At 47.3% G+C, this 12,500-nt stretch overlaps 1 protein-coding gene across 6 annotated transcripts in view; it reads left to right on the top strand.

The window, feature by feature from the left end:
• The window catches only part of LOC143301616 (dihydropyrimidinase-like), a 151,342-nt gene that overhangs the window by 112,788 nt on the left and 26,054 nt on the right, over positions 1–12,500 (top strand). The window contains exon 1 of one of the 6 annotated variants that reach the window (XM_076616019.1): positions 5,915–6,305. The exons of the other annotated variants lie outside the window; for them this stretch is intronic. Coding sequence (XP_076472134.1) covers positions 6,279–6,305 — 27 coding nt within the window. The 5' untranslated portion in view covers positions 5,915–6,278. Of the gene's footprint in view, positions 1–5,914; positions 6,306–12,500 lie in introns of those variants that run through there. 6 annotated transcript variants of the gene reach the window in all.

Below are 12,500 nucleotides of genomic sequence, written 5' to 3'. Positions count from 1 at the left end.
ACCTTTGTGACTGAGGAAAGAGAAAGGGGGAGATGTTCATACAGCCTCGTGCACCGAACACCCCTCTTATCCCTCCACACACACACACACACACACACACACACACACACACACACCTTCCTTCCCACCTTTGATATAAGTATACAAGTCAATGACCGACCTTTCCCTCCGCTTCGTCAATCATCCGGCGGCTATGTAGCTGATGACAGCTCGGCTCGATCGGATAAATTTTCGGAAACACACACACACTTTCACTTACTCGTATGCGTACACAGTAATTCCCCCCCCCCCTCCCCCTCCTCCCACTCGATTTTTTTTCCTTCCCTCGTCTAATATCACTTACAGTAAAAAGACGTTAAACTAAAGAACGAACACACACACACACACACAGAAGACAAGACAAAATTCTAAGTTTTCGAGGATGATAGATAATCACTGGTGTGCTTTCTTACAACCAGTTCCCGCCCTGAACAGGGTCTACAGCACACTGCACATTACTAAGATAAGGTGAACCCATGAGCAGGATAAGAAGAAATCACAAATGAAAGAGAGAAAAAAACAAAACAATTAAAACACACATAAGGAACATAAAGGGAGAGAGAGAGAGAGAGAGGTGCTGGTGGAAGAGATAGACTTTTACACTGCTCTGCGTAGTTCTGTGTCATTTCCCTCTCATGTTTCCGAAGACATTGACGATGATAATGTGCTTTATCTCCGTGCCCTAGTATAGACTCTGAGGATGTTGGACATAATTATACGTGGATTTTTTCTCCCTCGTTTTGTGGGTCATTCATTGGAGAGAGAGTGTGTGTGTGTGTGAGAGAGAGATATTTATAGATCTGTGAATTGTGTAACCTGTGGTACCGTATTGTTAGTTCGGTGGAACAGAAACGGGTCAGTGGTGTTGAATTTTGTTTAGATTTTACATGTAATCACATAAATTATATTTTAATCCTGACGCGGATTATCAATGATATAAGGATTCAGCCGCTTTGAAGGACATTGGTATTCGGTAACCTTTTTAGTAGGTAAATTGAACAAAAACGAGCAATTTATTTGCACACACACACACACACACTATATATATATATATATATATATATATATATATATATATATATATATATATATATATATATACACACATACAATGTTCGATCAGTCACCTTTTGTTAAGGCGTCTTTTTTCTATTCTCTATGAAAATGAATAGATAGATGAATGAATAAATAAATCTGTAGATTATGAATGAGGGAAACCGCGAATGAATAACACATTTTGGGGTCTTTGGGGTGATTTCTCAGAATAATTAGAATTTTGGGGTGTTTTCTCAGAATTATTAGAATTGCTATTTATATGCATGTTATTCATTCATTCATTTCGGTCCTTTCGTTGAAAACAACAACAGAAAAACAAACAGGAAAAAAAAAAGAAGAAGAAGAAAAAATTAACGCGTATATGCATAGTGTTTGCAGAAAGACCCAAATATCCAGCGAGCGCTCCAACCAAAACGGGAGGTAAGTCATTTCTGTTTAAGCGTACGTGGAAGGCAAGACTTGCGTTTTGTTATCTCCCTTGAATTGGATCTCGACTCGGCAAACCGCAGTATCGCGCGTCTCATGGACTATACTGCGGCAACAAGCTATCTTACGGCGATAATGTCGGGGTCGCACGTCCGTTCGTTTGGCTCATTTGGAGGGAAGGGAACATGAATATGACTGTAAGAACTGGCTGGGATATTTCCTGGTCTTCCTTTTTTTTCTTCTTCCTGTCTTTTATTTCTTTCAGTCTGACTTTCTCTTGTCTTTTAAAGGTGATGCAGTTTTGTTTTAGGGGGGAAATGTTTATGTATCTGTGCACACGGTGTTGAAAGCGGTATTTTATTTCATTACACACGAATTTGACACGGGTATTGTTGAATTGGGCTGATACTGGGCATATAAGTATATATGAATTTTTCACGCTTTGGTTGTAACAGCGTCATCACACACACACACACACACACACACACACACACACACACACACACACACACACACAGGAAACAATGGGATGCTTGCAATGCGGACAACACACACACACACACACACACACACACGCACGCACACACGCACGCACACTCACTCACTCACTCACTCACACACACACACACACACACACACGCGCGCGCGCGCGGCGCGCAAATTATACTAGTGTGTTACAAGTGCCAAGAAAAGAAAGAAAGAATGCTCGTAAACAGGGCACGACTTTTGCTAACTTGAGAAACGGTGTGTTTTCACTGCTGTTTTGAAGTGCACTGTGTATGAGACAAAGGCTAACGGCGTGAATGCCCGAGTCTTGTTTTGGCAGACTGTCCTGTGGCGTCACGTTGTTCCTCAGTTTTGGGGAGCTGCCACAGAGATTTGTGGATGTATTTAGTATACATGTCTATGGGAGGTGCTACCCGTGCTGTGCGTTCACACGCAGAGAGGGAAAAAAAAAACATCACAGTCTCATGGGAGGGGACAGAACGGGAAACCCGTCAATACACAGCTGGGTGGGTAGGGGGGCGGGGGAAGGGGGGGGGGCGGGGGGGAAGGGGAAATGGAAAGAGTGGGGGGAGGGGGGGGGGGAGAAAATGGGATGGGGGAAAGTTCTAGGGAGGGACTCTCCCTGGTGATGTAGCCAGGAAGGAGAGAGCTGAGGGAGTGGGGGGGGGGGGGGGGGGAGGGTGAAAAAAAAGAAGAAGAAAGGAAAATAGAACGAGAATTTAAAGAAAAAAGAAAAAAAAGGTATATAAAGAAAAACACCGTCGGTTCTCAGGGAAAAAGGAAACGAGTTGAAACCGAATCCTGGGGGAGGGGGGGGGGAGAGGGGGGGGGGGTGTGCAGACGCACCCCCTCACTCCGTCCCCAGCCCCCTTTTTCTCCCCCCACCCCCACCCCACCAGCCCCCAACCCCCCTTTCCCAAGACGTGTCGGGCTTTGTTCCCGGGGCTGCACCACATGCTCCTTCCATCCATCACTTTTTTTCAGGTTTTCTCCCTACCCCCTCCTTCCTTCCTTCCCTCCTTCCTTCCTTCTTTCTGTCTGTCTTTCCTTCTTTCTTTCCCTCCCTCCATCCCAGGCCTGTTCCAGAGGCTTTGATCGTTCCCGCCCCTGAAAGAGCGAGCGCGCGCGCACGTTTTATGCTCGCATGACTGCTTGCGGACGTGCGTGTGCGCGTGTGTTACGTATACGTACGTGTAGGCTATGCGTCAGAGCGTATGTATTTTCTTCTTTTTTCATTTTTTCCCCTTTCTCTTTTTATGTTTTTTTTCTCTTCATGTTCCGAGGTGAGCGTGCAGACTGACTTTGGGTGCACCTCCTTTTCCCATCACGCGAACACACGTCATCTATAATACTCACGGGAACGCACGCGTTTACGTACATACACGCGCACACACACACACACTCTCTCTCTCTTCTCTCTCACACGCACACACGCATACACACACGCACGCACACACACACACACACATATTTATTCATGACGGATGTACGAGTGGTGTTGGACTACACAACGGTGTTGTGTTTCAGAAAGTAAACCTGTCGCAACGTTTGCACTTGAGGGGCGTGTCGAGATTCACAAAACATGAATTAATCCTTTGTATTAATTTTGGTCGTTGTATTTTCTGTTGTTGTTTGTTTTGTTTTTTTGGGGTTTTTTTTTTCCACATGCATTGTACTATTTTAACAGATGAGGAACAAACAAAAAATAACATACACAACGAACAAAAGTTCACACAAAGCAGCTGTTTTTTCGCATGCAGATATTTGAGACAAAGTAATATATTCCGGTTCCGCATGAATGTCTACTTTAGAAACACCACCAAGGGCGCGGATTTTTGAGTGGCTGTGAATGTCTTTTTTTCTCTCTCTCCTCTCGCGTCACTGTGGTTTTGGGGTGTGTGTGCATAGACTGAAGCATTGTGTGGAGTGTCAACCTTACATTGTACACCTTACACTTCTTTATTAAGGGTCCCCCTCCCCAGTTCCGTAATGGAATGTATGAAACCCGATATACCGCTTGCTTTAAAGTGGTCATGGGGTACGCTTGGTTATGGTGGTTGTGGTTGAAACGAGTTCTAGTTGGTTGTTAATGTTAACCCCCACTATGTTTGGACGTGTGTGTGTGTGTGTGTGTAGGAGGGGGGGGGGGATCGCAGAGGAAAGCGGGACACGGGGAATGTTGACTTCTGAGGTCCATGATACTTGATATGTAATGGGGGGTGTGGTGTTGAGGTTATGGCATCTTAGGTCTACGTTGCAGTGAAGTATCTGATTCGAACAAGAATGACATAATAGATTAATACTGACATGATGAGGAGGTTTGTGTATTCATTGAGCATGGTTTGTCTCCACTTAGCAAAGCTCAAACACAATGCATCGTTTGAATGATGTTTACAATTACATGAGAGAGAGTTGGGGGGTGGGGGTGGGGAGTTTACTCTGAAACTCGGATACTGAGATGAAAAGGTTACTCTGACCAATGGAGACTAAGTTTTCTGAAAAGAAAAGTGATTGATCGTTTCCACTTTCACTTAATCCCTTTTTAACAACCGTTGGTTGATCAATTCAGTTCGCACCAGGAAAGTGTTAATTAATAGACCGGCCAGTCATGTGATAGTGGCTAGTCAGTTGATGAACCAGCTGGTGCAGGCTTTGACAATACATGTGCAGGGGCGATAGTGTTCATGTTCAAGGGCGAAAGCACGTTCATGATTAATGTGGCGGCGTGTGTGTGTGTGTGTGTGTGTCATCGCAAGCTGATGATGACAGTAAAATGCGTTTTGCAGAAAGGGCTATGATCCCGTTTGCAAATGGGTATTTAAAGACTGTGTGTCAGTTATGCCCGTATGAGGCGCGCATCGGCTGGTTTGGCGAGCGAGGAAGTTTACTGGGAAATATCTCTGTCTGTCTGTCTCTCTCTCGTTCGCTCGCCCCTGTGTGTTGCGTGTGCATACACGCGTGTGTGTGTGTGTGTGTGTGTGTGTGTTTTCGTGCGTGCGTGTGTGGGTTTCTGTATATGTGTGTGTGTTTGTGCGTGCATACCGCGGTTCGTGTTTGTATGCATTTACAAATGCGTCCACAAATCGATGTAATTTTCCACGTTCTTTTCAGTTTAAATTTCATCGACATGTTAAGGCGATAGTTTAACAGTGCATTGCTCATTGTACAGCCCCCTCCCCCTCCACCCTCCCTCACCCATCCTCCCCCCTTCCCCTTCCCCTCCCCCTCCCCCTCCCCAGCACGACACCAGTCACAACAGCCGGCTGTCGTTATGTAGGGCGCAGTTTTGCACGGGTACACAATGACATCGTTCATAGTTCTGCACACACAAAGTCGCGTTCTCTCGGACTATCTTTGTCCACCCCACCCCCCTCTCCCTCCCTCTTTTCTCTCTCTCTCTCTCTCTCTCTGAGTCTGTCTCTGTCTTTCTCAGTCTGTCTGTCTTTCTTTCTGTCTTTCTCTCTCTGTCTCTGTCTCTCGCAGGTCTCTGTCACTCGCTCTCTCTACCTTTCTTCGCCCCGCTCTCTCTGAATGTGTGCTTTGATGAGTGTGCGGACATGCGTGCGTGCTTGCGGGAATGCGTGTGTGTGTGTGTGTGTGTGTGTGTGTGTGTGTGTGTGTCTATTCATTCGTCTTGTCTGTCGCCCTGTCTCACTCACACAAACACAGACACAGACACGCACGCTGTATTACTTCACACACACACACACACACGTGTACACACACACACACACACACACACACACACCACAACCGGCAGTTCATATGACGCACCTCCACCTCTTTCCTCCTCCCCTTCCTCCCAACAACCCCCCCCCTCCCGCCTCTCCTCTCCCCAACGAACGAACGGCGTTGAACGCAGTCATAACACAAGTGCTGGGCTGCTGCTATAGCTTGTCTGTGAAGAGAAGAAACCCGGGGCCTCTAGTGGTCTTGTTGCCAATGCGGCTGGCGGTGGGGCGAAAACATACAGTACTCTACACAAGTTCCCGCCTTTATGTGTGTGTGTGTGTGTGCCCATCTGTGAATCCATTGAGTGACAGATACAGTATCTCTACATAGTACGAGAAACCAAGAGCGGAAAAAGAAGCGCGGCTCAGTAGGGAGGCAGTTAGGTTTTCTGGTTTCGTTTTTTCTGGGTCTGTTCGGTTGTTGTGGGCAGAGCGTGGTGTGGGCTTTGGTTGGTTGGTTGGTTGGTTGTTGCTGGTGTCGTTGTCGTCGTGGTTGTCGGTCAGTGTCGGTTGTTCAGGATGAACGGGCACGTGAGTCACTGTGGGGTAAGTACTCGTGTGTGTGTTGTGTGTGTTCGTGAGAGAGAGAGTGTGTGTGAGAGTATGTGGATGGGTATGCGTACAGTTTTTTCTCTGCGTATGTGTGTGTGTGTGTGTGTGTGTGTGTGTGTGTGTGTGTGTGTGTGTGTGTGGACTGATGTTCGTGAGAGAGAGAGAGAGAGAATGTGGATGGGTATGCGTACAATTATTTCTCTGCGTGAGTGTGTGTGCGTGTGTGTGTGTGTGTGTGAAACAGACTGACGAACGAACAGGGAAATGAGAGAGAGAGGAAGAGAGCTTGAATGCTGCACTGTCTTCCTTCTTCCTGTTTTGCTTCAAGAGCCGGCCGGCGCCTCCTTACCCCCCCTCATCCCCCCCCCCCCCCGCACACACACTCCTCCGTCCTCCCCCCTTATACACCACACCCATCTCCCCGCCCCTTCCCTTTCTCTGTGTCTTCAGGCTCTGTGTCACTGTAAGGCTGTCGTCAGTTATTGCTGTCTCATTCAGCTTACCGACACAACACACACACACGCACGCACACACACACACGCACGTACACACACACACTGGGTGGCTTTGTTTACCACGGTCAAAATCATCACGTCCATATAGATATTCAGTCATCATTCATCATCATCATCATCATCTTTATTTCCGTGGTAATTACCGCAAGCACTTATTTCTTCCTTTTGGGGGGGGTGGGGGTGGGGGGGGGGGGTGTTACAAAACACAGGTTTGTAGTTAACAATGAATCGAAAACAACAGTTGCGAGCAATGGTTGCTATTAGTTCCTGTGGGAGCCGTGTGGCGTCTTTGGTGCTGTTGTTGTATTAAGTAGCGTGCAGGTTTTTCAAGACAGTTCAGTCACACACACCGGTTTGACGGTTTTGAAGAACAGGGCTGACAGGAAGTATTATGGCGTTTTGACTTGACAGCTGTGTTGGTGTCTCTGCCTTTTGTCTTTCTCTGTCTGTCTGTCTGTCTGTCTCCCTCTCCCTTCTCTCTCTGTCTCTCTCTCTCTCTGTTATCCTTACATTCTTCCGAGCACCCCCAACACCAACACCCCACACTAATACATAAAAACGTCTGCCCGAAAAGGTGACTCAGTCCTGAAGTGGCGACCACCCTGAAGGCGCGGGTTCGAACCTGCAGAGGACCAGGGGGGAGGAAGTGTGTGTGTGTGTGGGGGGAGGTGGGGGAGGAAGAAGAAGAAAAGGCGGCAATACAAGGGCATCCAGGAGTAATGCATGACCTGGGTAGCGGCCCGGCCCCCTTAGAGTGTAAGGAGTTAAGGGCCAAAACATTCGACTGAGGGGGGCTTTTTTCTCTGAAGACCTTGTACTGTCCAGCTCTCCCTAGAGTTTCTAATCACTTATCACTATGCATGTGCAGGCAGAGAGAAAGAGATCTGAGTGAGAGAGAGACAGAGAGGTGGCGGGGAGGGGAGGGTTGGGGGGGGGGGGGGGGGGGGGGGGGGCAGAAAAGAACAGAGACAGACGCAGATCAGAGTGGTATGACCTAACCTACCGGGGGGAAGTTTCGTTCTCCTCTCTCCATCGGTTGGCTGTTGAACGCTTTTTGTTGTTGTTGTTTTGTTTTGTTTTGTTTTGCTGGTTTGTCACCCTCTCCACCTCCCATCACTCCCATTCCCCACCCCACGTCTCTCCCCCCCCCTTCCGGCCCCCCACACCCGTTCCCCCCGCCCTCCCCTTCACTCCCCCCCCCCCCCCCCCCCTGCTCACTTCCACATGTGTGGGCTTAGTCATTCAGAAATGAGTCAGCTTGCCTGTTAGTTACGGGCACGAGGCAGACAGACAACAGACGCGCGCGCACGCATGCACACACGCACGCACTGACACACGGACATGTTTTTTGTGCTGCTTCAAGTTCTTGTTGTTAATTGGTTTGGTTGTTTTTTTGGTGTTTTTCTTCCCACACCGCTTCCTTCCTTCCTTCCTTCCTTCCAGCCTGCCTTCCCATGTTCCTCCTGTCCCGTCGAAGGCCACCCCCAGCTATATCTGTAGCTCTCTGTCAGACAGTCAGTCTGTCTGTCCGTCTCTGTCTTTTTTTTTCTCTCTCTCTCTCTCTGTCTCTGTCTCCCTCCCTTTCTCCCCATCCTTTCTCTCTCTAACTCTCAGTGTGTGTGTGTGTGTGTGTGTGTGAGAGAGAGAGAGAGCGTTCATCATCTTTGTATAATTTGTGTGTCCTGGTGTACATGTCTATTTGTCCGCATCTCTCTCTCTCGCGCTCTCTCTCTCTCTCTTCTCTCTCTCGCTCTCTCTAATTCTCTCTTTCATTCTCTCTCACTTTCTTATTTTGTCTGTCTTTGTCTCTCTCTCTCTAATTCTGTCTTTCACTCTCACTCTTTCTCTCTCTCTCTAATTCTGTCTTTCGCTCTCACTCTCTCACTCTCTCTAATTCTGTCTCACTCTCTCTCTCTAATTCTGTCTTTCGCTCTCACTCTCTCTCTAATTCTGTCTCACTCTCACTCTCTCTCTCTAATTCTGTCTTTCACTCTCACTCTTTCTCTCTCTCTCTAATTCTGTCTTTCACTCTTACTCTTTCTCTCTCTCTCTCTAATTCTGTCTTTCACTCTCTCACGCTCACTGTCACTCTCTCTCTCTCTAATTCTGTCTTTCACTCTCACTCTCTCTCTCTCTCTGTCTGGACCCCCCAGCCCCTCCCCGCTCTCCCACTTCCCCCCTCACCCATCAACCCACAATGTTTTCCTTCCCCTCTCACACCATGTTTCCTCTGCTTTAAAAAAAACATTTTTAACCTCTATCTTTCGTTAAAAATAGATACGATTACCAGTGTGTGTACACTCGCCCAGCACATGCTGTGTACAAAACTTAGCACTGATAAGCGTGAAATCATTATACATGTTTGCAAGCAACCGTATACAGATACACATATATTCCCAAAGCAAGGTAAACAAGATACAGCTGCTGCTGCTGCTGTGTGTGTGTGTGTGTGTGTGTGTGTGTGTGTGTGTGTGTGTGTGTGTGTGTGTGTGTGTGTGTGTGTGTGTGTGTGTGTTTCCCACCAGATTAAAAGAAAACTATTAGCATTGTATACACAGGTCAAGAAAGAAGACAAAAGATACACTGACAGAGCAGTAGGTGTGGTGGTATGAATGGGAGTGTAACTGTGAGCTGAGCGGCCTGTGTAGAGTGGTAACGTACACCCAAGGGTGCTGGCTGCATTGTCCGCGTGGCGCTGTGGGTGTCACTGGAGGTTCTGGAATCATCGATGACAAAGTGGTGTGTGTGTGGGAGGGGACGGGGGTGGGGGGGGCAGGATAGACAATGGCTGGGTATCACATGGTGTGTGTGTTCATGATCTCTCGGGTTTTGTTGGGTTTTTTTTTTAAATGTATTTTTTGTTCTTCGTCTGACTGGTACATTGTCTTTGTGTCTTTTCAGACGCATTCATCCATTTAGACATGTATGCACTGTACACACTCGTGTCTGTTCGGTCTTCTATCATGTCTGTGCGTTTCTTCTTCTTCTTCTCCTCTGTTCATGGGCTGGTCACGGCTCGTAGCATTCATTTGTGCGTGTGTTCGTGTGTTCGTATGTTCGTCCCCCTTCTCCTCCTCTCCCTTTCCCCTCTCCCTTTCCCCTCTCCCTTTCCCCTCTCCCTTTCCCCTCTCCCTTTCCCCTCTCCTTTCCCCTCTCCCTTTCCCTTCTCCCTTTCTCCCTCCTCTCTCCCCCTTTTGCTCTATCGTTCTCTTGTGTGCTCAGTTCTGTTCCGAACTGAAGCACGTGAATCTGTCGTGATGCGTGTCTGACATGTCCTTAGTCATTCTCGCTCTGAACTCTGAGATGAGTTCGGAGTTAACATCGTTTTGAAAGAAAGGTTTTGCTTTGCCTTTGCTGCCGAGCTTTAGAAGGAGAAGGGTCGCCGTTCCAGCAAGTGAGCTGTTGGGTGCCCTCTCGGACAGTCGTGGGATTCGATTCTTGTGTGACCCCCTTCTGCCTCTGTGTGGGTCTGTGTTTCTTGTTCTCTCCTGGGCCAGTGGTGAGCCTGATTCCTGCCTGGTGACAGGTGAGGGGGGAGTTGTACAGTTAGTTTGTCCTCGTGGTGTTAGTGTCGTAACTTGTGACATTTGGTTGTATTTTGAGGATTGTTTTAACGGAAATCTTTTAAATCCAGTATTCTTTTATTTCTAGATATTTTGGGGGAAAATTGATAAGGTTGTTAAGTGTTATTTTGACATGTATTCGGCTCGATTTATTGTTTCAAATATACCTTCTTTACAATGGAAACTGTGTCTAAATTTCCCAAAACATTTTTGGTGTCGTGTTGGAAATGTAGTACGATGATTTGTAATATTACCTCATTGAGTTTTGTTTCTGCAGTTCGAAACGAGCATTATAAATAACGACAAACTGTCATTTAGGGTAAATGTGTCTTGCGCATTATATGCAGTTTTAACTCCTTAATTATGAGAAACAGTAATGGGCGGTTCCTGTGCTTTTTGTCATTGGTAGTTGTGTGGAAGCGACTGCATCAATATCCACTTACTCGCCTACTTGCTTAATGTGTATTGCTTAAGGAAAGGGAGGGGGAGGGGTACTCTTTCATAACGAGTTAGAGCATTGTCTACAGAGACATGGGAGTCTTGTTACAGATTTGTTCCCTTGACTTTTTCCTGTGGGTTCCCCCTGTCTGCTACCCCGACGGAGCTCCAGGGTTCGCCTCTACAGTCATTCCCCATTCAGCCCTGTCCGTTCCAAATTCCCTCACTTCCACTCCTTCCCCCCACCTCATATTTCCAACGTCCTCACCCACAGTCCCTCCTCCCGCTTCCACCCCCTCCGTTTCTGCGGGCGTACGACTGAAGCCAGTTCATTGATGCTGTCCTTCAACAGATGAACGTGATTTTGGTTCAAGTGAACTGACATTTTGTTTTTCTTTTGCGTAGATCTGTGCTGCTGTTATTGGGGCTTACTGTGTCTTGATCAAGCTGCTATGATGTAACTAAAGTGTTGCTGTAGTTAAGTGTTTCAATTTGTGTGTCTGGACCAGGGTATTCAAAATGTACAACAGTAAAGAATTGAGCTGATTTATCTATGTCTCTGTGTTTTGTGTTGTCGGGGTGTTAGTTAGTCTGGGAAGGTGCGGGGGGTTCATGGGCAACCCCTTATGGGTTGTGACAGGCTCATTTTTTTGTGTGTTTTTTTTTTCAGCCTTGACATGTCATCAGCTGTGTTGTAAGATACATAAATCTATAAAGATACCCGCACCCCTCTATGATCTATCTCTCTCTGTCTCTATCTCTCTTCTCTCAGTCTCTGCTCTGTCTCTTTGTCTGCCTGTCTGTCTCTTTCTCTGCTATCCCTTCCCCCTGTATCCTTCCCTCTCTCTATGTCTCTCCCTCTCACTCCCCTCTCTCCCCCCTCTTTCTCCCCCTCTCTCTCCTCACCTCCTCTCTGTGTTTTGAAAACATTAGGCATATAGTTCACACAGATTAATTCTTTCTTTTTAATATGCCTGATGGTTTACTACTGAACAGTAACGAGTACAATACCTAGGATAAGATCGGCGTACATTTGTATGTTTTGTACGTGTATGAATGAAAATTTGCAAGTATGCTGAGAGACTGCTGTCTGCATGTGTAGAATAGTCCTTGGGACATTTCTTTGTTGTTGTTTTTTACTTAACTTCATGAGATACAGCTCCACTGCTTCTAGACCTGTGCTGGTACTACTGCTTCTGCTAAAAGTGCTGTATAGATACTGCATTGCTGCTGCTGATGATGATGATGAAAGGAAGCACAGAGACAGGATCAGCAGGGAGGGAGACCAGTCTGGCAGCAGATAGGGGGTCAGGGGGGCCGGGGAGGGGACGGGGAAGGAGGGGGGGGGGGGGCGAGTTCAGAAGCAGCATCAGGCAAACAGGAAGCTGTGTGATACAGCGGGAATCTGAACCAGGCTGCCTCTTGATTAATATAACTGCACAGTTTTATCACCGACCCCCCCTCACCCTCGCCATCACTGTTATCCCAGGGCGGGACCTCTTTGGTCTTCTGGTAGTTTCTCTGACCCCACAACCTCTTTCCAGGGCAGGTGGAGAGGCAGGTGGTTGAAGTCATAGGTGTTCTGTGTGTTTGTAGGTTGGCTTGTTTCTGTGTGTGTGTGTGTGTGTGTGTGTGTGTGTGTGTGTAGGCTGATTGTGTGTGTTTGTGTGTGT

This window comes from Babylonia areolata, chromosome 27 (assembly GCF_041734735.1).
Source record: "Babylonia areolata isolate BAREFJ2019XMU chromosome 27, ASM4173473v1, whole genome shotgun sequence".
NCBI lineage: Eukaryota > Metazoa > Mollusca > Gastropoda > Neogastropoda > Buccinidae > Babylonia > Babylonia areolata.
Note: the sequence above shows the minus strand (reverse complement) of the source record. Positions and strands in the feature narration are given on the sequence as shown.